We start from the raw sequence: 27,913 nt of genomic DNA, 5'->3' as shown, positions 1-27,913 counted from the left end.
AAGCATGCATGCCAAAAGACGCTCTCAAGATTCTACTGGAACACGACAAATGGCACCATCGTTCTCGTCTAAAAGTGACACTTTCGCAACATCGAGTGCCGTCCTAGGAGCGGCTGTGCGGTGATTCCTGACGATTCCTCTGAGCACTGATGGCCCCGGCCAACGATTCAATCAGGATCCTTTATAGCGGGGTCCCGTTCAAATCCGGCCCGTAACTGCAGAGGCGTGAATTGCTCCCGCCAGGCTCTGTGCGCCTTGCGCGAGCACACCACAGAAAGAGAGAAGAAAGAAGGACAGAAATAAAAAACAAAATAAAGATAAGAAAAGGTGTCTCCTTCTTGCCTTCTCTTTTGAAAGACTGGGTTCTCGCAAGGATCGTCGTTGGCGTGTTCTGCGAAAGTAGCAATCTCGCACACTGATTTAACGGTGTCCCGCGGCACTTGCTCCTCAGAGTTCAAGCTTTTTCTCTTTTTTCTCTCAGGTAGTACATTATTTAGTTTCTTTGTACAGGCTTTGATTACTTGCGAATTCCTTCCTTTTCCTCAGAAATGCACCTCTCCACATTCACCGGGCAACTTAACATCCCCATATAGGTGCTCCCCTCCGTGCACGACAACGTAGCAATCATGCTCGCCGAATGAATATACATATTTAAGGACTACCCGGGCACCGCGTACCACGCAGCCCGAAGAGGCCTTACCAAGTACCCTTCAATCCACTGCGACATCGGTGAATCTATAGACAGCACTACAACTGATAAGGTAAATTCAAGGCGTTTTCGAGCAAAGTAAACGTTCTTTTTTTTTTCATTTGCACTCTACGTGACGCCAACTGCACACCAAAGAGTCTACATGAGCTGGGACTCGGGTTGTTTATTTGCACTTGCGACCGATGTCATTGCAAAGTCTACCCGTTCGTTATTGAACGATAAAATTGAGCTAGAAGCCGAAGTCCGCTCGCACATGAGTTTCCCTCAGTGGACCTGGCTTCGAGCACTGTTCAAATGTTTGTAGCAGTGGTGTCAGCTCGATTCATCCAAGGGGATGTCACGGTGGAGACAGATGGGTTAATGTGTATGCATCGTATTTATTTGTCCTTGTTTATTGTTGGTATGTATTATTACTATGTATGTCCTGTATTGTATGAATTGATATGTTGTGATATGCGTAATATTTATATTACATATACGGTAAAATGCCGAGCAAGCGCCCCCACCCCCTTCCCCCTACGGTGAAGGGAAGGATAATCCGACCAGATATGGCGGGGCGGGGGGGGGGGGGAGGGCGCTTGTACGGTCCGGGACCGAAATTCAAGATGGCGGCGGGAAAGCCGCTCAAAATAAAAAATTCCCGTCCTTGTTTCTAATGAAATGCTTTATTTATTTACTGTTTTTATTCCCCCTCGTCACTGTCATACCATTGAAGCAGCGACCGGCTTGACCAATATACAACCGGCCACATGCCAACGGAATTTCATAAACAACATTAGATACTCATTCAGGGTACTCATTCTTGTGGTTCTTTTTACACAAGCGATGTTCGTCTTGAAAAAAAAAAAAGTGGCCGCAGGGTAGGAGGGGGAGGGGGGGCACTTGCTCGGTCATTGGCGCTTATTTCAGATCTCCCGAAAAAAGGGAGGGGGGTGGGCGCTCGCTCGGCTGGGGGCGCTTGCTCGGCATTTTACGGTAGCATACAGTGTGGGTACTTACTCTTGTGACTTGCATGCACTGAAAATTCGTACTGTCACTACCGCATTGCTTCTACGGTCGATTATTGTCCTGGCCTCGGTCGAGCTGTGTGCTTACAGCTTTCCTGCCTGGGCTTTCCTGCGAGCGTTGTATGCGCGCTGTGGATACTACAATTGAAAATTCGAAATGAATATTTATTATTCGGATTAAGAAGGTCACGTGCTACGATTGCTCACCAATAAAAAATTTGAGAAGATGCATAAGCATAAGGAAGGAAGGAAGGAAGGAAGGAAGGAAACAGAAAAATGAAATGCAGGGATATGAACCAAAAAGCATAAGAACTCATACATTAATGCACGTCATGACGGACAGGAAGTGTTGCGGACCGAATCAGTAAAACACGCAGTTTTTTTTTTTTCAGTAACATCGTCTTTATTAACAGCAGATTCCTGTCTCGTAGAGAAAAATAGATGTCCTTTCGGCTAGGCTCTCACCACTTGCCGTCGCAGCAGCGTTCACACCACTGTTCAAACGTTTCAAGATCATCAGAGATGGCGCGACATATCATGTATCCACCGTTTACGATTTAACAAACTAACTTCTTGAATACATACTCTGAAATTCTACAAGCTTCTAAGCATTTCACAAGTCCGCTTTGATTTATCCGCTTGAAAGATGACAGGACGGTGCTTGTTTCCAAACAGCAGCGTTTCACCAGCTGCATGTCAACGATATTGTACAACACTATACCTTGCCGACAGCGGAGAATTCCACATATATTACTGTGTGGCACCCGGGCAGTTTATGGTCATCGCAAAGGCATCAGATACAATATGCTGTTGAACTAGACCTAACAGCAGTATTAGGCAGTTTTATTGCAGGGTAGGCAAAGTTTTGCGTTTTCGTTTGTCACCACTGTGCATGCGTCCTATGCTACCCTCCAGGCTACCCACGTTAAATTAAGAAAATAGTGTAACGTACCCAGTGAACGCTATCTCTGCGTACCCTATTGTGAAACGGCCTATTATCGCTTCAAGTTTGATATCAGAAGTCCCACTGTCCCTTATGCCTTTGCATAACACGACTCGAAGGCGAAAGCCACGTTCTATTTTTTTCTCAGTCGATTGTATTGCGAAGAAGTCATCATATGATGTCACGATATGTGACGCTATAGACACGTCATGGTGACGTCACAAATTTTGGTGGCCTGCGGCGTCATGATGACGTCATAGGGCGATGTCATCACATGATTTCTTGCATCAATCATGTTGACGCGAACGGCCACTTTTCGCGTGTTATGAGGCATCCGAAGGCTTTCGCCTTAGTGACTTTCGCTCGAGTGCTTACAAAGGTTGAATATGACTTTTTACGGCTTTTATATAGCTCTGAGCCTCCGCGACCAATTTCACCACACAACTTTGTCGAGCTTAACAGCGAGGTTCAAGAATATGACAGAGAACTTAAGAAGCTACCCAATCCTACACGCCTGTCATCAAGAACGTTTATGTTGGCTGATAGTGTACTAAGCGACTACATTCTATCGTCATCTGTATATTTAGCACGGAAACAGCAAACGATTATTCGGGTAAAAATGCTCACCATCATGAACGGCACTGTGAGCGTTTCTGAAAGCCTTCCTTTTGCTACGCCACGCGCGTCAAGTCTAGTGAAATACATTTCCTACGATGAGTCGATGAGAACACGTCAGGTGAAAAATGTGGTTACAACGAAATCTGTCTACGTCCTAAATTTACAAATATTTTTCGCGAAATGTACTCTCTCTTATGGTCATTTTTTTTTCGTCCAAGTAAGAAAAAAAATAATAGAAATGATTATCATTTGCAAAGATTGTTCAATGTATGCTGTTCGGCTGCTCTCATTCCTTACGCTGTGGTGTCTCACGACAATTACTTTCACTGATGGCTGTGACCACCGTCGCAAACCAAATTCTTCGGAAGTTATAGTCACCATTGGCTGGTTTTAAAATCTAATAACTTCAGCCTCAGGATTGGCTGTAAATTCATCTTTTCTTTTTCTTAAATACAAGCCCTGAATCCCCCAGCATGCCTGTATACAAAGTTAATTATACTGGTAAAGCTAAAACGAAAGAAAGGTCTTCCATGCATTGGTAGGAGGAGGTTATACACAGAAGAAGCCGACACGTGTTCATCATAGAAAAGTTTGCACGTTTACGTATCTGTCACAGCTTTCTACGCAAAACTCATTCGCCGTAATCAACATTCCTACGCTTCGTGTTGTTTAATTATGCCTCGCGTAGTATTTGCTAGCCTCTTCGTTGATTCCGATGGTGGATCAACAACTCGGTGCATGTGTTGGTCCCGGGTTCGGTCTCCTCCCCAAGGTGGTGTTCTCATTGCAGGTTTGGGTGTAGCGCCGCGTAAAAATATGGTAAGAAAGAAAATGACAGGAAAGAGGCGCTGGAAATACCAGCTAGCCTGCATTGACACCCTTGTTGAGTGGTGTTCTCCATGTGCGAATCTGTCTGAGAAACACGTGAGGGCTTCTTCTGGAGCAGTTGGCTACTTTCGGGCTACTTTGTGAGTCTTAATCAACTTTACGAATTTCCGTTTAATTCGTCGGCAATATTCTTCACATTTTTATGTCGATAATATGGGTTACCACAGCACAGCGTGACCATAGCTACCAGGCCAATAAGGGATCGCACTTTATATGACAGCTATTATACAAAGCTCTGGTACACATGCGGAAACAGGCTGGTGCGATTTAGAATGCTGCCATTTTCTGCAAACATCCCATTCACTTCATAACCCAGAGCTTCAAGTGATTAGCTCTGTGAGGTTCACGCTTATACCAAAGGCCGCCGCTATTCGTTTGACGCTTATTGTCTGGTCCACAAGTACCGTGAGCGTACAAGAGAACGTTATCATTCGGCGGATAGATGATAACCAACCACAAACCGGTATCGTTCTATAGTTTGCTTCGTTCTAGCGCATAGTACTAAGCGTACTTCGACTATACGTTGACTGCAATTTCGGACTACAAATGCATTCTCTACTCTTCATCTGGTCTGAACCAACAGTCACTGCCAGCATGGTTAGACACTTGATTTCGTGACCATCACCAAGACGAAATTCGAAAGCCTAACACCGTTCAGAGGTGTTTGCAGAGTACAAACCATCATGCAAAGGAACATCATAACCAAACATGGCTCACGTGGTTTACGTGTGGGACGAGGGATATTGCGATAAACCATCAACTGCAGCTTTTGAAAGTTCAAATAACATTGCGTCACTTCAGATCCGAGAACTTGAACGTAGAGACGCGATTAGGGTCGTTATACATTGATCGCAAATGCGCAGTACGTTCTAAAGTTCGTTACGCCACTAATATCCAGGTGGTAAGTGCAGCGCTAGAGACAGAGGGTACAGTTGTGTTATTGGCCCTCGTTCTCGCTACTTGGTGCAGTGAGTGAAAAAAAGGCGAGTAGCTTTAGAAAAGCAGATACTTTGGCTTACGTATTGGACTGGGCTGAATATTTACAACCCGAGTATCGCCACACCACCGGAACAAAGAGAGGCGTCTGGATAACGCAGATAACTGCCTCACTCTTTGGAAAATGATGGCTCCTGAATAGAACTACGCAGACTGAACATTTCAAATGGTAAGAGAAAAGCAGCGATAAAGGACGGCCCAAGACACTGTCCCGTTCCCAGCTTTATACTTTTCTATGATCATGAACTGTCCAGCCGGTCAGTAAATTCTTGCTATTGGAATATATCGTAGTTTCTGTAAGTTTTCTGACTATTTGAGGAGTTCTTGCTTCAAAAGATGGTCCATTTTTTTAATGCTGACACGTTTCTGCAGGGGTCTGTGGCAGAGAGTAAGTCATCCTCAAAATGCCTGTGGCTCGGCGCACACGTTATACCTTAATGTCGCCAGCTCGCCGACCTTTCTCGGTTTTAATTTTTTAAACAACTCTCCGTCATATGCCACGAGAGCTATTCACCCATTGTAACGTATATGTCAGCAGTACGCTCATATTAATCAATTAATCACTGCAGTGATTTGATAGAGCGAAAAATCTAGATCAGCAAACTATCGAGCGCGCCTGTAAGTTTCTCGCTGCATGCCTCCAAGATGATGTGATCCAGATCCAAGCCAATTTTCACGAAGTCGTAAGTTGGAGTGATTTGTATGAACTGGGGAGCGGGCCAATGATGCTAGTGAGCATGGTATTAGTGAGAGCAGCGAGCCCATCCCGAACGGTCTTGCGCATTCCGTCTTCGTTTCTTCTTTGGTCATGTGCTGCGAGCTTGACACTTTCCAGAATTGGTTTTCGCGAACAATGAAAAAAGTGCAGCAGGTTATTATCGACAGCAAGCTGCGCTGTCTCTCGAGCTTCTGGCGGTCTCGCTTTGCTCTGCTGGTGTGGCGTTATCGCGAACACTTTGGCAGCAGACGAGTAATAACGAAAGAAGAGTGTAGTGGGGGCTGAGAGTCGGTGACGGAATACGGCACGTGTCGAAACAGTAGGTACACGTCCTCTGCTGGCGGGATGCAGCAGCGTCCAGCAATACCGCGAGCACAAAAGCAACAGTCTTCGCCGGTAAAGGTGTCTTATCAGCTGTCTTCGGCATGCTTGGCGCATATGCGGTTGAGCAGGATCTCGCTGTAGATGGCGTTGATGTCGCCTTCCACGTGGTACGAAGGCGGTGGCGGTGGCTTGCCCGGAGGCCGGTTCTTGGGCGCTTGCACGGGGACCACCTGCGATGCAAGCAGGACCTATTTTCTACAAACAGCCATCTTTTACCCAGCTGCTCAGGCGGGTGTTCGCAACAAATGTATAGGTAGGTTTAGTAAAATTGAACACTGAACCGAGTTGTTATAGCTTCATAGTGGCTAACAGCGCGACAGACACAGACGAGAGGCGATGAAAACGGACGCAACACGGCGCTTTGAACCACATATATATAACGCACACAAACGTGACGAAATACAGCTAAGCCGAACGCAATAGGTTATCAATAATAAAAAAGGTAAGATGCGCAGCTAATATGGGAAGGTATGGCAAAGCCGATCATCAAGAAAAACTCAGATACTGCGTCCGTTTAGGAAAAGGAAGGAAAACTCAAGAAACCTTTCGCGTCCGTTTCCTTTTGCCTTCCTCTGTGTTTGTTACGCTGGTACACATTATTAGGCAGGCTTACTTGACACGTTCGCCTTTGTACGAAAAGAGGACAATTTTCCTCCTCTCTTTTTATGCCTTAGTTTCTTAAACACCGTGTTTTACTTCCTCCCCCTCGCCACAGAGGCATTATTATTTATGAACACGTAAAAGCACACCATGTAAGATTGGCAAATTTTGCGTGTTCCTCGTGTATTCCTGTTAAAGATTGCGTTTGTAGAGCGACGCAACAAGCGAAACGACGAAGCACGTAGCAGATACGCTTGTATTCCGTCGTCTTGTTTCCATTTTCGTGCTATAGTATGTAATCCTATACAACAACCGGTGCCTACTGGACACACATAAATGTGCAGTTGAGACGTGTGCGCTATAGTTTTATTGTGCTTTGCTCATAAGCACAGCGCTCGAGTGTCAGATATATCTACATGTTGAAGATTATGCGCATGAGCGACGTGAAGCCATTAATGTTCACTAGACTTGCGTAGTGAAACCCCCAGTTAATGATGTTATTCAGGTGGTCTGCGGGTAGTCACAACCGCACGAAAGTGAAGACTTACTGAAGCGACAGAAACGGCGGTTACATCGGTGAAGCTTCTCCACTATTCGTACATTACGCGTACCACATGCGTAGAACAAAGTCGGCGTAAGTAAATAACCATGTAAACAGAACAAAACTCTGAAAATTAAACTAAGACAAGTACCCCCCGCGTTTCATACCTTGTGAAAGTGGCAAGCACATTTTCCTTGCAGGAAGTCTTTGTAGCGCGCCACCGTAATGTTGAATGTGTCGATGACGTCGATGTTGTAGTGGCGCGCAAATTCGGCTAACCATAGGTTCTGCATCATCAGCTTCTTCTGTTCCTTCTGTAGTTAGAAGAGAGGGCAAAATCTTGTCATAAGTATTGTTCCTTATTTTGATCTGTACGACAGTATGCACTATCACGTTACAGATTCCAATTCCGACGCTTTGTAGGAACCGAAAGTGCGTTCTGCAACTGTGGCTAACTGGACCTTTTGGTTCTGCATCATCGACAATCTGTGGCGCAAAGAGCGCGCTCAAAAAAGAAGATACGAGACGACATACCAGCGTTCCTATGTCACCTTGTCTCTTCTTTTGTGTCACTGCTTTTTTATTCTTTTCGTTTTCTTTCTCTAGCGGGCCGGGGGGGGGGGGAGGTCGGTTGGCTATAATTTATCACTGAAATCAGATCGCATTTCAGTGATAAATCATAGCCAACCGCCTCTCCGCCGCAATATCCGTAGCGCAGGGTATACAACCATAGTTTTCCAGCATTAAGGTGTCACGTGCCTCGGTTGATCTGCGAACCACCGAGAACGGTATAACTAATTTTCCGGTGACATTCCGATGACCACGTAAAATAAGACAAATGGGATAAACCGATTTTCGTTAGTTAAATTTTAAATGTATTCCATGTTCGACAGCTAAATAGGCACCAGATGCAACGCACTTGTTGCAACTTGCGTACAACGTTTTAATTCAAACGCCTTGAACGGAAACCTTGAGGCACGCAATGCCATTTCATCACTACCTACGCTCAATACAAAGAAATATTCTACCTAATATAGTGTTGTAATATTGAAATGCGGAGTCACTGCACAAGAACCAATGTTGTAGTGGCACATGCATAACTAGCCCAATGCTTACCATACTGAGGCAGTGTATTCCTTCAACGGGCTGGTGAAATCCGGCTCCCAGTGTCTTGATGATAAGCTTAATACCTTGAAGGTGGTCCCTGAATAACACAGTAGATAAAAGAACGAAGGAGTTCCATCGTGACGACCAGGACAATGGGACAACAAATATGCTCGCACTGAGTAAGTATCATATTTAGGAAAAATGCGTCAACTAATAAAGTACAAGGCACCACGTACTGTGTTGCCTTTTTTTTTTAGCTAATCAGTTCACTTCGCGAGAAAGCTAGCCTATACGCCATTACATAAAATAGTTTATTTCTTAGAAAAAAAATGAAAGCAGCAAATATTGGCGGTACACGCGCGTTATAATGAATAGCTAGGTCACACATACTGTATATGAGGTTACAACGAAGAGTGCGACTTAAGTAATAATAATTTCTAGTGTTTTACGTGCGACAGCCACAATAAAATCATAAATCACGCCGAAATTCTCAAAATGTATGTCCAGCTTCGACACATGTCGATGAACGAATCCGTTACTTACCCGCGTAGTGCCTTGACCAGCATGTAAAGGTGCTGAGTCGCTAGCCAGTGGACGCCGCCCACGATGAGGACAGTGTTCGAATTGTTCTGCAGAGGCTTTGATCTGAGACAGGACAAAGGAGAAGGCACAGGAATGCGAGACGGTTAGCAGGCGCCTAACTTTTTTTAATCGAAGTGGTCACCGCCCCAATAAGCTCAACAAAGCGTAGATTGTAATTTAACAATACTCGTAACTTTACTTGTTATTACACCGCTTTTGTTAGGGCTTTCTCGAAGGTAGGCGAATAACATCACGACACTAGTTACAATCTGGAACAATAAATTCTTACTTCATTTCGAAAATTAATGAAGTCTAAACAAGCTATGGAGTACACCACCGTTTTACAGCAAGTACGAATAACATGGGAATCTGGTCGGTGACTGTGGTGTCCTGCCGTAACTGAATGGGAAATGGGCGAAAAAAAAATCATATCTCTTCAAAAAAGATAGTTATCCAAAACGACCCGCGGTTCTATACAGAAGAGACTTATCTGAACATTCTCGTAAAATTACAGTGTCGCACTACAAACCACGTGGCTTCCCACAGTGTTTAACATTTTACCATGGGGCCCCATGTGTTTCTAATGGGCGGTGTTCAATTGTCCTGGGAAGCCATGCGCTTTGTAGTGCGATACCGCAATTTTACCAAAATGTTTCAGGTGGGCCTCTGCTGCACATAATCCGGAGTCGTTTTTGATAACTAGCTTTTTTTCACCAGATATGATATTTTTCGTCCATTTTTCATTCAGTTATGGCAGGACGCCGTTGCTGCCGCCGAGAGATGGCGCCACGCACAGATCTCCCCAAATCCTGGGATTACTCGTACCATGACACACCCGCGTAACCCTCGACATAAAAGGTAGGGTAGTGAGAAGAAAAATCTACCGCAAGGATTCTACATTAGGAGCGTCAAGTGAGAAGACTCGCCTCAAACGACCTCCTAAAGCTCGTTGGAAAAGATCCACCAATTGAAAATGCTCTCGAGACTGCCTTCAACTCTGCTTTGAGTACAAATTTAACAGGAAACCGGCTCGGAATTTGTCATCATGGTGCCAGCGGGGCCACAGCGCAGATACTCTGAGCACAGTAAAGTAGGTCTATCGTATGACTGCTATCGTGTACGCCAGCGTTCCGATTATGGTGCAGTAGGTCTATGCTGTGACAGCGAGTACGGTAAAAAATAAAGGAGGTCTGACGAGACCACGTGGTCTAGATTAATGCGTACGGAATCTCCAAAATAAACTAATGCGCGAAGGGTCTCCGTAATTTTTTGCAAGCGAACTGCATGTGAAACGTTTTGATCCTAAACATATTCCACAGAAATCTGTCTGGCTGAGTGACATTATGAGAATAAAAAGACTCGTCAGCCACGTTTTCTTCTTAGTTTTTAATTTTAACAAACTGACCCTACGTTTCGAGACCCGTTCGGTCTCTTCTTCAGGGGGTGACTCTCAAGGGGTAAGCCACCCTCTGAAGAACAGACCGAACGGATCTCGAAACGTAGGGTCAGTTTTTTAAAGTTAAAAATCTAAAGGAATACGTGGCTGGAGAGTCCTGTTATTCTTGTCTGAAACGTTACATGCTATACCTTTCAATAAGCTGGTAGAGTGCCTTGTCGAAGACGGGTCGCTGGCTCGTCGGAAGCCAGAACTGAGGGTAGTAGGCGAACGCCACCGCCGTCTCGCCGCGATTCAGGTTGGCGTAGACGCGCAGGTCGTGCGTCTTGTCCCAGTGCTGCAGGGATCCGTTGAGGCGCTCCATCACGTAGTGCATCATGCCGCGATTCGTCGAGTCGCCGATGAACAGCAACTGCGTGAACCGTTGAGAAGGATAGCAAAAAGGATGTCATCTTCTGAGCTAGCGGGACATCCGGTCCCGTCCAGCCTCTGCCACTTTTGTACCAAAATAAAGTTCTTACTCAATCACTCATTCTAAAAAAACAATCACATTTTTTTTATTATATAGGATTTGAATAGGACACAACTGCGGACCCTCTAGCTCCATTGCGACCAGAAAATTAGTTATGTAGAAAACGCGGTGGGAATAACTCTTTTAGGGGCGAAGCTCCTTAAGGCGGCACCCGTTCGTCCCTCGTCGTGCTCGTAGTAGTGAGTAACAAGTCTTACCCTTTGACCTCCAAGGTGGTGCCGGTGGGAGATTTCTCCTGTGCGTTGTTGAACAATAAAAAATTCGCAGCGTGCGCGTTAACTAAAAGCCGAATTCTTCTGTCTCTGTAGAAGTGTAAGTGTTAGCTAAAAGCCGACTTCTTCTGTCTCTCATTCCCATTAGCAGCCATTGTTTACCTCCAAGGTAGTGCCTGGTGAGATTTCTCCTGTGCGTGATTAAACAATAAAAATTTTGTTCAAAACGCCGTTGATTGATGAAATAAACCAACGAAAGACGCCAGATGTTTTGTAAAAACAAAACGAAAGAACGCCAGATGTTTCTAAAGCAAAACGAAAAAGACGCCAGCTGCTTAACGAAAGACGCAAGGTGTTTTCTAAAGCAATGGTTTTCTAAACAATGAAAATTCACAGCGTACATGTAAAATTAAAGTGAGCTGCAAGTCGTCATAACTCATCGAACCTTTAGTATAAACGCGCCCGATCTCACGTCGGTGATGATGTACTGGGCAGAATTCACGGAAGATTCACGGTTTACCGATGAACCTCCGCAGCTTCGCCCACTCATCATCATTCACTCCGTGGATATGCTGTGATTTTTTGTATCCTCGAAATATCGGCACCTTGCGCATACCAGTGGATGGTACGAAGCTATCATTTATCCCGTTATGTAACGTCACGATGCTCCTATCAAGGCCCGTATATGACGTATATATACCATAGAGAAGCGGTGGGATATTCAACGCTAATGGAAGCCGAACTCGTAGTAAGCCGAGGTAAGGAGGAGACGTTCAGTGTACTAGCGGCGAAAATTCCTAGCAAAGGCCAAAGGAACATAATTGTTAAGAGCCACGAGTAACCGTGAAATATGAAAGGCTGGTTTAATAAAAGAGCTAAAAGATCATAAATAGGCAAAAAAAATGTTACTACTAAGGACGTGTAGTAAAACCCGTTTAGACCACAGATCACTAGGCGACTTTATTTTACCCCTGCCCACCCCACCAAAAAAAAACAGAAACAACAAAAAAAAAGTCATCATTACAGACAACAGTGTAATCACTACCATGCACCGCCCTTGTGTAGGTGGCACTGGCCACGAGTGGCACCACGAAAAGTGAGAGGACATTCCAAGTGGTTGCCACCGGAAGTAGGGTTGTTTGGCACTCTCAACTACATCTAATGTTTCAAGTTGTCAGTAACGACCACTCTTGAAACAAGGGTTCTGCTTACAGACCCAGTGAGTGTACGCTACCTTCTTGCCAGCCATGCACCGCGCCAGCGTCCTCTGCGGCAGGTTCACGTATCGGCACTGGTAGGGCTGCCAGCGGGCCTCCTTCCAGTAACAGGACTCCTTGGCGGCGCACTTCTCGCATGGCACCATCCATCGCCCTTTAAGAAAGTTATACAGCATGGAAAGGCGATTCCTTCGATTCATTCGATCGACACGAGGTTTAAATTAAGGAAGCAAAACCTGACAAAGGACAAAGCTTCCTCGACTATCAGTCAGCAAGTGTTATTTATTGTTTGCAAAAACACTCGTGCCAAAATATATGTATAAAGAATGTAAACGCATCAGCTTCAGAGCGCCGCTGTAGTTTTATACGCGTCGCTTATTAAAACAATTAAAAGTAATATCTTTAGGATGAAAAACAGTAATTTCTTACACAGCTTTACATAAGTACAGCGCAAATTATGCACAAACCAAACATTAAAATTAAAGTAACAAATGTGCAAAAGCAAGATCATCGATATATAAAACTGATCATCAAAACAACAATATAGGTACAGCTCAAGTTATGCACAAACCGTACATTAAAATTAAAGTAAGACATGTGCAAAAGCAATATCATCGATATATAGAACTAATCATCAAAACAACAACAAAAAAACATGTTGCATTTAAGTTTTCTTCTACTTATTCTTTGAAAGATACCATGAATGTAATTAAGTACATTAGGTATACATTGCATCCTTACACTAACTGGGAATACCTGTAGAATGGTATTGGGAGAACCTATATGAAGAACGTCACCTTTAATTTCCTCTATCAATTAAGTCTGTATTTTAGTAGGAAGGTAATATTATGCGGAGAATTATGATTTCTTGCCCTATTGTCAAGCAGTAATACACTATTAGCCAATGCGGCCTTCAAATGACGTTGATATCAAAAAGAACCGTGGTATAGTTACTACAATTTACAAATTTTTAGTGAACTTTTCTGCAAGTTCTCTATAAGCCATTCTTAGTAATTAAGCACAATGTAGAAAGGCCCGATTATTATAATATGAGCATTTCTACATGGCACAATGTTTTCAGAGTAAAGGAATAATTTGCGATACCTTGGGCGCTGCCATCCTTGCATACCGGCAGCCTGGCCGTCTTTTCGAGGTAGCTGGGCCAATCCACAGACGTCTCGGTGTAAAGGCCGCACGGTTCCCCTGGTGCGACTTGCATTTCGCATTCCTTCAGAGATACGCGCGTCAGCGTAAAAGTTCATGTTAAAGAGACAGGACGTGCAAACACGGACACAAGAGAGAAGTCAAGACAACAACTGAAAAGGTGCACAACGGCGGAAAAGAAAGAAGGAGAAGGCGCGAAAACTGATCCGCGCATGCCCAAGCAACAAGCGAACCTATCAATCCGGCACGCGTGGTGGTCTTGCGAGCATTCAGAAAAAAAAAATGTAACCAAAGCCACGTCCTTCTTACTTCTAAATGAGACCGCGAAATCAGGTCCGCAGCAGTCAGTAATGTGATAGAAGTTACATGAAAGAGAAAATTAAATTGTCTTCTATGCGACGAAGTTTACTGTACGCTGTTGCGGCATTCCATTAAAGGCGCAAGTCATTGCTACCAGCCTAGAAAGCATGGCAGCATTGGTACCAGCTATGTGCCAGCAAACAAACTAAGAGTGAATTAAGAGAGACTGCGTGGCCACGAAGCTGACCTACTGGTTATGCGCAGTGCCACATGTAGTTACAGGTGATATCGCTAGTAAAGGTGAAGGTATATCCTGTTTAAAATGCTTACTCCTTCAGGTCATTACTATTCGTACTCCTTCTCTCTTTCTCTCTGTCTCTCTATAACAGTCTTATTTTTTATCAAAACAAAAAAAAAAACCGACAGAAAGAAAGAAATGCCTGCGAAATTCTATGGCTTAATGTGTTTAGTGCTAGAGGCTTTAATAAAGCGCGCGCAATATTTCCAAAGACAAGCACTCACAGTAAAGAAAAAACAAGACGCGAACGTTAATAGAAAAGCCGGAAGATAGCCTAGCGAGTCAACGAGCATCAAAATGATTCGTAAAGTTTCCTTTACCTTATGTCATTTTCCCGACAGCATGAATTAAAGGCAATCGTAGTTATTGATGTGCAGGGGTAAAATATATATCTAAAGGAGGCGGAATAAAGACACATACGCCTTTATTTCAATTAATTTATTTAAGGAAAGGTTGGCGCCTACGTGTGGTGCCGGCTACTACTCATACGGGATAATTTTGGTCGTAAAGCTGTCAAGAACCCTTGAAATGCACTATTAAACAAGAGAAATAAACTCAAAATGGAACATTCAGATTCCGAGTCTCAGTACCGCAACGTAAACATTCATGCAATATGAGCCAAATCCAAACGTTGACGCAGCACATATTGGGCACTTGCAAACTCAGCCTCTCTTGACAACCATACGTGAAAACTATAGTCGGCACAACTTTAGATGTCCGCGGAATTTTCTCCGCAAACGCGGATGCACACAAGCCTGCACCAATGGGCGCTCTCTCCAGTCTGGCGTCATGAAACGGACGGCCGCTAACCCCGCCTTCGGAGAACATCGCCGAGTGCAGGAGCGGGACTATTTCTTTAGTAGCGGAGGCGATCGGCTGCCGCGCTTCGGTCATTTGGGCGGGACCTCTCCTGCCTTCTAAAGTTGTATCCGACTATAGTCGCGTATTCTTCTGAAAGCGGTTTTGTAAGATATTTTGAAGAATCATTTCGCAGTGGTGCCAACTTGTGCCTCTGCCTACCTGCTTGAGGCTGCACACTTGGTGTTGAGCGGCGGGGCTGAATACCACGCCGTCGTCCGCCAGCGGCATGCGCCGAATGAGCAGTGTGTAGGCGTTGACCACCCACGGGTCCGGCTGGCCTCCATCCATCACGTACAGCACGACTTTGTTCTCACCCACGCCGAGGGTGTAATTCGCCGGCCTGCGATGCACGCACAGTCGTGGACGAATGAAACGACAACGAGCAATTACGAAATAGAACGGGTTTCGCGAGTAATAATCCGAGCGGACAACCTCAGACCGCTACATGTGTCGTTGTCAAAGATGTTTTAGGCCTCAGTATAAAAGTGGAAGCCGAAATCACGCTGACGTTAAGCGTACTGACGGAAGCAAGAGCGACGGAATGCGTTTTAAGTTAGCCGTAACTTGTTAGTATTTCAGTTGTTCATAGCTGTTCCCTTTGTCATTCTGCCAAGACGCCAAAATATTACTTTACTAACATTTAAAAGGACAAACGAAAGCATTCTCCGTGTACGCTATGCATTTTAAAAATGCCTCCACAAAAGCATCAATGATCCTGCGTCCGTATCCGGCTAGAAAGCTTTCGTTTTACAGAATCCGTAGAGTAAAATGGAAATAAGGACAGAAAGTGTTGACAACATCCTGAGAACATAAATTACACTTAATTCTTGGCCATAAGACCGGTAGGACAAGCAGTTGCACTCCACGATTCCATGCATAGTCAGTCAGTCCATATATATATTCACGGTTACATCCGACACTACTCAAAACGAGTGCCACGTCACAAAGTGACGTCTACGAGACACGTCCAAACACGTAACCACGGAAGTTAAAGGGGTCCTGCAACACAAATTAAGCGTTTCGTTTTCATCGCTTCTTCTGGAACAGTGGAATGCACCGATATTGTTGCGCAAGTGGCAACGCTGAAAACAAAGCCGTTATAATTTTATTTCAACGGAGAAGCGACTTTGATTTCGGACGACAGCGACACGCAACGGCTGTTTTTGAGATCGAAAGTGACGCTTCATTACGTGGCAGTGATGACGATGGTCGGGCGTTTTAAATGACTTGACAGGACAAGTTGCATGTAATATTCATATTGACCCAGCTAGGCCACACTACTGTGCGCTACAAATTATAAAAGCGCTCCCTATACTTCCTCAATAGAAAAGGATTTCTGTTTTTAAATATCAAATTTTGAAAGCAATTTCAAAACGACGCTAGGTGCACTGCGAAGTGGCCACGATTAGCATGTATATGCTACCTTTAGGTAGCAGAGTTGCGCATCTGTTTTCCAAATGTCGCTAGCAACGATGCATTGCGGAGAAGCTGACGCTCGGGCCAATTTTTATATTTTTCGACGCCGCCGCTGCAGCGAACTGAATTAACACTAGTCATCAATAATCAATGTTTATCGCCGGTCTTCGACCCGCCGGACATGTTAATTGCCGACACGGTAGGCATGTCGCCTGCACAAACGGAGTGCTACTTCACCGCACAACTGTGGTTGCTAGCCAGACCTATGCGCAACTCTGCTACCTAAAGGTAGCATATACAGTAACTCTAGCCACGGTGAAGCTAGACTTCCGGTATGTTTCTATAAGAGGCGCGCGGTGATTGGAACCAGCCTTTGACGTCAGTAGCAGAGTGAAATACGAAAGGGAACGTTTTTTCTCGTCGTCTGCTGGGGTTTTGAGACTAATAACTTCCGTTCCCGTGAACCAATTTTGATCATTTTTTGCGTTCGTCCCAGTATTCAACACTACGCACACTCTAGTGCTACAGAAGGCTGACAAAAAAACGTAGCCCGGCCCCTTTAACGACGCCTTCGCTGTCTTACCTAGCTGGACCGTACTTGTCGTCCACACGCACTTGGCTGCCGCAGTGCTGGGCCAGGCCCCACACCTTCACCAGGACCAGGTCGTACGAGACGTTGGCGAAGTACTCGGTGTGCTGAGGCTTGAAAGCCGGCTGCAGGCGCACCGACGGTTCCGTCACGATTTGCGCCAGGTACGGCATAGTGGACGGGTCTGCGATTCGGTTTCAGCGGGGTCGGCGCCGTGTTGAAGAAATTGTAGCTCTCTCCAGAATAACGATCCTCTATACTCCTTAGTTTCCCAGCGTAACAATCTTCTCATAACTATCATTTCGGCCTTCGACCCAAGGTAGAAACAGATTCGCCCACAAATAATAATGCTGTATCGTCGAATGTAGCCGAAAATAACCAGATGACCAATAACAGCAGGGGACAGATATGACGCCAGCTGAGCGCGTGCACAAAAATTGCATTGTTCGTGTTTGACTTTGTCTCACTTTAATCAGGCACTTTTCGAGAACTCAAGTGATTTTGTATAAACAGGTTCGCGCTTGAACCATAAGACCCTTCTCTCCAAAAGAACGTTTTGCACAGTAACGGGAACGGTACTCTGAAAACTCTAATGCATACGCATTCTAGGAAAAACTGTACCGAAGCCCGCTATATTAGACCACGTTATTAGAAATATTTTATATTTAGAACGATATGCGACAGCATCGCACGCAAGTGATTGCGCTGGAGTGCAAGTTAACTTTTTTAAAATTATATGTATTTAAGGAGAGGTTGTTTTTCGCAAGAAAGCAACAGGAGCGGCCCCTTCGCGCTCTCTTTTTCTGCGGAATATTTTCATTATTACCAAATAAAATGTGTACAGAGCTAAGCTTTGCATAAACCAAGACGTCTCTCCTCTGTAGCGCTCTAACTTATATGGCGTGAAACAAACGCCCCATGTGGGGCGAGTAATAGAACAGCTTTAAAAGTATGAAAGGATGAACTCGTTAAGTGCACGGTTGCCATGCATAAAGAGATTTAAGGCGGGGCCAGTCAAGAACTAAAAAAAAAAGAAAATTATAACAACTATCAATGCTATGATAAATGTACATCGCGGCGAAATCGAAAGCAGATAAAATTAGGGCTATTTTCAACGTTATTATACAACGTATATTAAGAGACGGATGCGAGGGAATATCGCGAGGCAAGGCAATTTTTGCCTAGAAATTGCTAAGGGGTACCACAAGACAGCGTTTCTCGATTTCCTACTACCTATCTGCGAATAAAAAGAACATTTAAATGGAATTATATTCACTTAGATGATCCCATAATATTTTAAACTGCTGAATATTCGGTAACCAGGACTTTCGAGCACAGTACACACAATTTCTTGACTCCCACTTACCTCGGCTCTTTAGAACACGTGTCGGTGAAGGATGGTGTAATGTCTAGAAACCACCGCTACACCAAGTTTTTTTTTTCATTACACCGTTCTTCGCTTAGGCCCCGAACGCTTCTAACGGCGCTGCGGACATAACTTATATCAAACCATCCTCAAACGTCTCGCACAGGTTCGCCAGGCAGAACCAACGACGATGTGAGACTTTTCTTTTAATATGTATTTACAACTTGCAACAAGATAAGCTTCGTAACGAAAACAACAAGCAGCAAAAAAACAGCGTACAATAATGGCTAGCGCACGTTTTTGTCTAAAGAGAAGAAATCCGAAGTTATTTTACGCTCGAGCAGAAGAGGTAAACAGGTTTTCCGTCGTAAACTTTCCTAAAATTTCTCAAGTTTTGGTTACGCGTTACTTTTGTTTTTACGTCTACGCGTTGTAATGGGTATTAGTTTTTTTTTTTTTTTGGAAACATAACGAATCAGGCGTCTCAGTTATGGGGACGGCAGACAGCGACTTCTGTCGGTGTCGTTGCGAAGATGCGCACTGCATTTCCATCTCGTTCGCTTTGTGCGCACGCGCGCGTTAAGTGCACCGTCGTACCGTACAAAAACACCGGGTCATATATTCTAGGAGAATATCGGTGCCGTCGTCTCGGTAACAACGAATAAATCACGAGCCCCCTCTTACCTTTGCTGCAAGTGACGTTCGCTGAGGTCGCTGAAACGAGAAAGAGATACACGCATATAAGAAAAAAAAACACGTCACTTCGCAAAACGCGCCCGGGTTATTTTTCGGGCGAGAGATCGCGTGCAGTAATGAATGTTCCGCAGCTCGCTCTAGAAACTGTGTATACATTCAACAAGTTGCGCAGCGGACGTTGAGCGCCCCCCTTTTTTTTTTCGTGTGTTTGCTGTTGAGTGCACGGTCGGAGTTTTTCCTTTGCTTTGTGTGTTTGTGTTTCTGTCGAGCGCTTGGATGGAGTCGCAAATTTTCCGCGAATGACACGCTAGAAAGAGCGTTGTGTGCTTCCTTTTTGTTTCGAATAAAGCGGCGGGGGAGCGGCTGACGAAACATGGGAAACGGGCGTTCCGGAATCGTTATTTAAGAGAAGAGTGCTAACCGACGACGATGACATACGATCCGTGTGTTGGACGATTTACATTTTTCTTTGGTGTGTGCGTGTATATATTGCAAACAGACTCAGTAAAAACCTTCTCTGGAAATAGTGAAATGTCACTTCAGCTAGAACGCTAGAAAAGAAAAAGCGTACTCATTATTTGGCGCGAGGTTTGGGAAAACGAAATGCGCCAACCTCCCAGCACGCCTTCATTCGCATTTGCAGTTGCATATTGCACTTGTACGTCAAAGCGCGCTTGCCGATAATGCTAACGGCGGGCGTACACAACGATATAATGTGAATGGGCAACTGGGCGCGAGAACGTTAACGTTAATGCACGCTAAAACTTGGATATGTCAAAGCAATAGACCATGCTACGCTCTTCACACAACTTCGGTAAACGTAAGCGATCCCACAATTAAACTCTGAACGAAATGCCGCATCTGAGAAGCCGCATCTGAGAAACTGAAACTGGCTAGGGAATAAATCTACATAATAATTTGATTATTATATCAGTATCCTCATCTACGTGAAGCATGGCTTGACAATTCGGTTGCTCCGTGTGTGAAGCGTACTTGAGTGACACTATCAACATTGGGAGCTGAACAGCGTACTCACGTTGACTCCAGGCGTAGAAGTCCTGATTTCCGCTGAGGAAGTCGTCTTCTTGCTTTTCGCTGTGCTGTACCGACGAACTGTTGGTCCCTTTCCTGCGAACAGTACGCCGTTGTTGAATCGACGCAAAACCTGAGCGTGCATAAATTATTGTAGCGCACCATCGCGTGCGAAACACCGTATGAACGTCCTGGTTGCTTAGCTAATGCTTAGCCTGCTTGCCTCTTCGACTGTATCAAAATCACCACTTCCTGTTACTATCCAATGATTTTTGCTTCCCGCCTTAAACCCTAAAGTGGTAAAAATTTAATTTGCAAGTGTCCACACTCACAAGATTAACGCACAAATACCAGCAATGAAAACGTTGCAGAAAAAAAAAACAACGTCTACTGCAGTTACACAGTTATAATTAAAATTAACCAATAACAGCCCAGTTCACCTTCGTGACATTTTTTTTTTATCGCTCACCTCTGCGTCTCTACAAATACTCGACAAAGAATAGTTGAAATAACTGCTTCCGAATAGTTATTGGAATTTGGTGAGATTATTCAAACATTAAAGAGAGCGTTAGTAGCAGTTTGTGTTGTTCTGGCCTTTTATGTTGTGTGTCTGCCCGCCAACATCTTTTATCAGGCGTTACCTGCCACGGTGGTCTAGTGAATTATGGTGCTCAAATGCTGACCCGAAGGTCGCGGGTTCGAGTCCCGTCCGCGGCGGCCGCATTTTAGATGGAAGCGAAAACGCTTGAGGCACGTGTACTTACATTTAGGTGCACGTTAAAGAAACCCAGGCGGTCGAAATTTCAGGAGCCCTCCACTACGGCGTCCCTCATGTAATCAAATCGCGGTTTTTGGACGTTAAACCCCAACAACTATTATTATTTATCATAGACGCGTTCACTTGTGGCAGTTCATCAATAGCCTAGGTCTATAAATGCAGGCTTAATTCAGTTTAATTTTGATTTATGAGCGCATATCCAGCAGTACGTCCTACAGTCTTAATCAGCTCCTGGATAAAGTGCCAGCTACAGCCAGAATACCAGACGAAAAAGGTCTGGTTTCCTGGCTATATCTGACACCTCAGCCGGGACATGAACAAGAATGTACAGTACGGTCCACTGTTAAAAGGAACACTCGAATGAGCACCCTTCATATTGCTGGCCCCCTAACGGCAAGTGGATGGGGAAACTTGGTTCGTGCATGGCACTGTTCTGTCAAAAGGAGTCGCAACTGTCAACCACCAATAGTCGTATGCAAATCTAAAGCACTATGCTTTTGCAAGAGAGCGAAATCCGAACATTCCCTGCACGCAAGTGTTCCCTTTAACAGTGGACCCGTCTGTACTTACGTAGAGGCACGTGTACATTTTTATACCTCTGCACGCACTTGGGCGTACTAAGAGTGTCTTGCTTTTTTGTTTTGTTTTTTGTTTTTATTCCCCACGTGGCGCTAAGCAAGCTCTAAGCACACCGATCGTTCTTTTGGACTGAAACTCTTTTCCACAAATAGCGACTGCGTACAGCACGGGCAGGAATATACTCGTCGAACTTGGGCAATGGAGAAGCACAGGACGGGTTGTGCTTGTCGAAAAATCGAAAGTAAAGCCAGGCAGCGAGAGCAACGAAAGAACTCGAGTCAGACGCGGCTGAAATGCTCGCGTTCTAACGTGCCGGAGTCGTCTACGTAGAAACGCGCAAACGAACGTATAGAATGGGGGGGGGGGGGGGTTGAGTATGAATTATGCATGGTAACGAACCCGAGTCTTCTGCAAGAGGCAAAGACGAAAGCAAGCGCGGAGCAAGGTGGGCCTCCCACTTTCTCTACGTAATGATTTCTTCGTCTGGGCATTTTACGAATCTCGCATAAATAGTTGATGAGCCGAAATGGGAGATCGATGCCGTGAGCGGACCGCGTATGTGTTCCGGGTCGAAGCAGGTATGCAACCCTGAAGCTGCGCTCCTTGCATGCACCCGAACCTTACGAGTTTTTCGATTTTTTCTTAAGATATCGCGCGCTGCTGCCTGTTCTGTCGATACCGTGACTCTCACATGGCAACGAACTTCGGGGGCTATCATAGGCTCGTACAAACCCTGGGAGTACCAGGGGCACAGCCAGAAATTTATTTCAGGGCAGTTAGCCTGCTCTGAAAGCTCTTAATAAGGTCGTAATACAATTGGGACAAAGCATTATTTGATAGCGAAGTTGTTTGAAAATAAGTTGCGCATGCTTAAAAGAGGCGTTGGTTCCGCGTTTTACGCATGCGCTTTATTATGGCTCCGCCATGTTAAAGCGTACGCAGGGGCTTTGCGCGAGCCGTACAGGAACTTTCTAATGGCTCACCAGACGTCGCTTGGCTCCGGCTCGAGGTCCGAGTAGTTGTCGTCAGCCACGTGCCGGTTGAAGTGCCTTTGTAGGGCAACCACGATCGGGTGCATGTCGGCAGTGCCATGCTGGCTACCGCTCCTGCGCGCGTAGAAAGTGGTTGAGTCGATGGCTGAGGACAAGAACGCATAAGGAAATATAGTAACATACAGCAGAACTTGCAGTTCGGTTGCAGTCAGCGCACGTCGAAAAATAAGCGTTTGCGGACAAAAAGCTCGATCACGCCTTCATTTACATTTATTAAGGCGAGAAAGCCTTACATGCCTCCTGAAAACAGAAGTGACCGTCGGCGTCAACACGAATTATGCAAAAAATTATCACAATGTGATGACTTCATGATTTGTCACAGGTTGGCAAAATTTGTGACATCATTCCAACGCCCCTTTGACGTCATATTATTACGTCATCCCATAAGATCGACGTTTGGTCAAAGGTGGTGTTCGCTTCTATCGATCTTCGAGAAACATGCTCACGCAAGAATTATTCTGCCATGACCAGTTCAAGAAAAGCCAACATATGTGAGAGAGAACGCGAAGGTAAAGCTCTGGCGAAGAGTGTAGAGTTTTATTCTGTCTTTAAAAGAGAGCATCACGTCCCGAATTCGCAAGAAATATCTGACGTTGCTAGAATTTCCGCTTGAAGATATCGTTCGTGAAAGCAACCTGCCAGTGGAACAAAATGTTCTGTGAATATACATATATGCCCTGATTGGTTTGCTGCGTTTACGGCTGAATTATACAGATAACAAAAGCGTTTATTCGCATTATCCACATAGCTTAAACAGACTAATGTTACCCAAACAAAAATGAGCTACGTTTTTAGGCATGTGTGTCACTGCGTTGCGAGAAATATATAACACGGGTAGTAGTTCTTTCGCAATAATACGAAGTCCTATGCTCGCAAAACCAAACATAGGACTTCGTTTATGTACGCGTTCGTGGCTACTGTATTATTGTTGCTGTTCCTCCTCTTCTTCTTCTTCTTCTTCTTCTTCTTCTTATTATTATTATTATTATTATTATTATTATTATTATTATTATTATTATTATTATTATTATTATTATATTTTAGCATATACAGAGTCAAAGTGCTATACAGCAAATTCAGGCGCACAATCATTTTCAATATGGAATAGAGCTCACAAAGTATAACGCGAGTTTTAAAAGCGGAAAGGTCTCGAACACTTCTAACGCTTAGTGGACACTTTGCGTGTGTGTCTGGTTTTACGTGAGTGTCAGGTTTCGCAGGTTATACCTTTTTGTCTTAGTTGACAGATTGGAATCAGATATGTAGACTGGGAATAATGTGTTTGTAAGTACTCGCATCACTAAACTAAGCTTCTCAGCAGGGGCGTAGCCAGCAATTTTTTTCGGGGGGGGGGGGGGGGTCCACTATACTTTATGTATGTTCGTGCGTCCGTTTGTATGTGCGCGTGTATATATACGCAAGCAAAACTGAAAAATTTGGGGGGGAGGGGGTTGAACCCCCCCAACCCCTCCTGGCTACGCCCCTGCTTCTCAGTGCATTCGCTTACCTTTGTATGTCTTCGGTCGCACCCCCTGCTTCAAGAGTTCCCATGTGCAGCTGTTCCAGCTCGTCGATGAAAGTTTTGTACTGTCCACTCTTGTACGTTGGGTACAGCTGCGACAGTGAGAGCAAGACGAAGTTACTCGTGTGTCAGTTCAGAAATTACCGTCCCTGTGAAATGGAAATGCAACATTGCTTTTATTGCGATAGCAATTATATGGACAGTCTCAACGACCTTTTGCCGTCGCCGTTGCCGTTGCCGTCATGTCTTTCCGGTGTGAAGTCCAAATTGATAAGATCCCCCCGCGCATTTTATGTTCTACCGCGGGTAAAAGTGCGCGAGCAGGGGCGACGAACGCGGCCGATGCAGAGATCAAACGAGCCGGCCCATTTGCGTCGCTCGGAAGGTGCATGCGATAATATCGCCCCGCTCGGGAGGTCTGCCGTCTAAGCAGACAGGAAACGCCCCGACCGTCTTTAACGACCATGAAAAGACACGAGGTGGGGGGCTGGGGGGGGGGTGTTTGTAGCGCGAGCAGCCACTTTGAACTTTGAATTTAATGGCGCGGTCGCGATCGCTGGAGCGCGCGCTATCTCGAAAGCCATCACAGCGGGCGGCTCGTATACCCTTCTACGTCCTGCGCTCTCAACGCGAAGTGACTATGCGGAGAGCATCTCTCCCTGGAGCGGCCGTATTCTCTAACACCAGCGTTTTGTAGTTACGCGAGATCGGATACAAAACAGTTAGCTGGCAGCCTCACTTCGTGTAACACTACAATTTGTTGCAGTCGGATTCATTGCTTCGCCCTTACGGTGAAACTGTGACTTTTTTCTTGTAGCTTTTCTGTGTGCTTACATTGTATCCCAGAAAATTTAGAGAGGATGATACGAACTGGCAAGGACAGCGAGAAAGACCTGTATGGTAGATTACACAGTTTTGATGCACTTGTGACACACGAGAGGCTTCACACGAGAGGCCTGGGCTTGAAAGCCTAAACCAAACGAAGTATAGCTTGAACTCATAATTCAAAGAAATAGCACGAAGTGAAAAACCAGTCGGGAGAAAATAAAATTTCGTAAAGTCATTGCATTTCGTCAGTTTACGGAAACTTACCCCAAAAAAAAGCAATAACAGCCGTGCCATTCCTAAGTAGAATAATGCGGAATGCAAATATAGCCGCCGCAATCGGAACGGAAACAAAGAACAGCAGAGCAACCGAGATTCCTATTCGTTGTACTTGTATACAAGGTGAAAAGTACAGCCGGCCAGTAAAGCTGTGAAGTGCATAAGCTTTTTTCCGCCGTCTTGAAGTGAAGCAGCTGGGGCAGCTCATTTTCACTGGCCGCAATCACACGAAAAACCGCTCATTTTCCTGCGCGCAGTGCACAGTGTTTAGCCTAGAGTTATGTGAGCACCGACCCGAGTGCGAGATCACGTTTTAATGAGCCCCCGCCGCTAAGCGCGGTATTATAACGCTTGGTCATTATGGGGGCGCGCACTGCACCCTTCACCATCTCCTTTTGCATTTGTTTATTACCTTAATGCTTCCTACCGTAATTAACGCTGGCTCACAGCGAACACATTAAGGTTTCATACGCGAATCAGCCGAGGCGGCAGGCAAAGAAAACGTTGGTGAAATGCGGCGTGCCTTCGAGATTTCTCGCTCTCTTCTTCAAGAAAGCAAGCTGAGTGCACGTTTAAAAAAAGCTTAATTTGTTGATCAAAATTCCCGTCTCGGAAAGTGAGAAGGAAGTTTTCAGTTAAGCTTCGAAACTACAGAGCTACAGCTCAACCTAAACTACATCAACGTCCACGAGCTGGTGGTGTAAGGCTCCTCGGGAATCAGATCTAATACATTTTGGTGGAAAGCTTTAGCCCGCTTGTTTTTTTCCCAACAGGTATGATTGCAATGAACTGCCTGATACTAGAACCCCCTCCCCTCCCAGAAAAAAAAAACAATGCGTCAGCTACGCCGCTCTGTTACTTCGTCACCCTACACCCTGTACTCTGCACAGAAGGATACATAGCCGGGTAGGTATGTAAACGACGCGCCGTACTCCTTGCGGTTCGCTTACGCATGCAGATCGCTGGTATGCTTCTCGTAAGTTTCATTATTGTGGTAAGGAAGTTGTGCGGAAGCTTGCACGGTGGTGGAAAATTCATGAAAGATAAAATTTGTATCCGAGCTGTTAGTATACATAGCACGAAGCAGTGCCCCCAAAAAGTCCAGACAAGTATTAACTTTTCTGCAATCCGTGCGTATTTTCTCTTAGCTACCTTCATGCTACGAACGGGTGGATTACATTTTTTTCCCTTTCTAATGCCTTAAGGCTCGTTCACATGTGCGACTAGCGCCGGTCACCCGACCGAGTTGGTCGGAAAGCGGCTGGTCGCACACGGTCGCATTGACACACGCTCGCATCATAACACTGCGTCTTACAGCGTAAGGGTACAGTACACCATTTCCTATTATAGTTAGCCTCGCCATTTTTCGCCTTTGTTTCTCCTCTGTCCATCTCGTGTCTGTAAGACTTTTTTTTTTACCTGGACGTCGGCCATAACACGGCAATTTAGGCAATGCACTTAAACGTGTCTCCACTAAGGGCACTACCAAGTTTTACTAAACACGGCTTATATATCAAGCCCTGACGCAAACACACACGCCCATTTTCGGCAGTTTACACACATCTCTTCTCTCCCTCTCTCGCTAATCTCTGGGTGCAGTCCTTGCGCCGCCTCCTGAGGTAGGACCGGCGACAAACAAACAAACCAAACGCACCACCTCGCGAAAGAACCTAAGCGACCATTTTATATATATCCTATAACGCGCCCTCTCTGGAGCGCAGCGAAGCCTCTCTTTCTACTATCCGGCTAGCGCATTACCTAGATTGCTAAGCAGCTAAGCGTGAAGCAAAAAGCCGCCGCACCCAGACACGCAGACTCGCAGGCATACACGTAACTCCTACCTACTTCTCCCCCTTCCCACCCTTTCCCACACCATCTTTCCTTTTGTTCTTTTCTCTGCAGCCTCCTCTCCTCTTAGACTCTTTCCACGACGGAGAGTGGGTAACACGGTAAAACGGGCCGAAGCCCTCTTTCTGTTTCCCACACTGACGGCTTCACCTCAGTGCACAACTGTTCTTTCTGTTTTCTCGTACTCGTAGCTTCACCGCAGTGCACGACTCGCAGTCTCGACTCCGGCGCGAAGCCGTCGATACGTACGCTTCCAACGAGCACAGCTATGCCGAAGTAACACTGCGTGACGGTAGGAGAGTTACGTCTACCGCATACCCTCCTATTCTATAGCACGGTGCTGTTCTATCTTTTGATGTCTTCGAGATAAGGCGACGAGGTGGGCAGGCAACATAGTGGCAGACAGGGTCAATACACGTGGATACGCATTTGCGATTACGCCAAGGATTGGTTTTCCGGCGTTTTCCTTGTTATTTATATTTTTGTATTTCTTAGCCAAGGTTGGTTGGTTCGTTGTTCGTTTGTTTGTTCCTCGGCGAGGTAGCCCTATCCACTCCGAGAGACCGCACGCCAATTGCCCGGAGCGATGCTTAAAGAAATAAGTAGTTCAAACAAAAAAGCACCTGGCCTGCGCAGAACACGCAGCATAGTCACAGCGAAAGCTGGAAGAGCGGCCTTTCTAAAGCCTGTTTACGTCTTGGGCAACTACTACAAGTACACTTACGAGGTACCCACGTCGCCAAAAATCGTCCTAATTTTTATGAGTAGAGAAGCAACCCCTGTGCCATTATTCGTCATTTTGCGGAGAAGCGAGGTACCACTACACATCTGTAAAGCGTTATGTGCACTTTGATGATG

At 45.3% G+C, this 27,913-nt stretch overlaps 1 protein-coding gene across 1 annotated transcript in view; it reads right to left on the bottom strand.

Moving 5' to 3' along the window:
* Positions 1-2,093: 2,093 nt before the first annotated feature.
* The window catches only part of LOC119396173 (cadherin-like and PC-esterase domain-containing protein 1), a 131,255-nt gene continuing 105,435 nt past the window's right edge, over positions 2,094-27,913 (bottom strand). Inside the window, exons 12-24 of the mRNA XM_037663263.2 lie at positions 24,089-24,195; positions 22,513-22,635; positions 20,177-20,268; positions 19,129-19,158; positions 17,073-17,262; positions 15,233-15,413; positions 13,555-13,678; positions 12,468-12,604; positions 10,681-10,901; positions 9,055-9,156; positions 8,521-8,608; positions 7,572-7,718; positions 2,094-6,433 (exon numbers count right to left, since the gene is read on the bottom strand). Of these exons, the coding sequence (XP_037519191.2) occupies positions 6,290-6,433; positions 7,572-7,718; positions 8,521-8,608; positions 9,055-9,156; positions 10,681-10,901; positions 12,468-12,604; positions 13,555-13,678; positions 15,233-15,413; positions 17,073-17,262; positions 19,129-19,158; positions 20,177-20,268; positions 22,513-22,635; positions 24,089-24,195 (1,686 nt within the window). The 3' untranslated portion in view covers positions 2,094-6,289. The remainder of the gene's footprint in view (positions 6,434-7,571; positions 7,719-8,520; positions 8,609-9,054; positions 9,157-10,680; positions 10,902-12,467; positions 12,605-13,554; positions 13,679-15,232; positions 15,414-17,072; positions 17,263-19,128; positions 19,159-20,176; positions 20,269-22,512; positions 22,636-24,088; positions 24,196-27,913) is intronic.

The sequence above is a fragment of the Rhipicephalus sanguineus genome, chromosome 6 (assembly GCF_013339695.2).
Source record: "Rhipicephalus sanguineus isolate Rsan-2018 chromosome 6, BIME_Rsan_1.4, whole genome shotgun sequence".
Classification (NCBI taxonomy): domain Eukaryota; kingdom Metazoa; phylum Arthropoda; class Arachnida; order Ixodida; family Ixodidae; genus Rhipicephalus; species Rhipicephalus sanguineus.
Note: the sequence above shows the minus strand (reverse complement) of the source record. Positions and strands in the feature narration are given on the sequence as shown.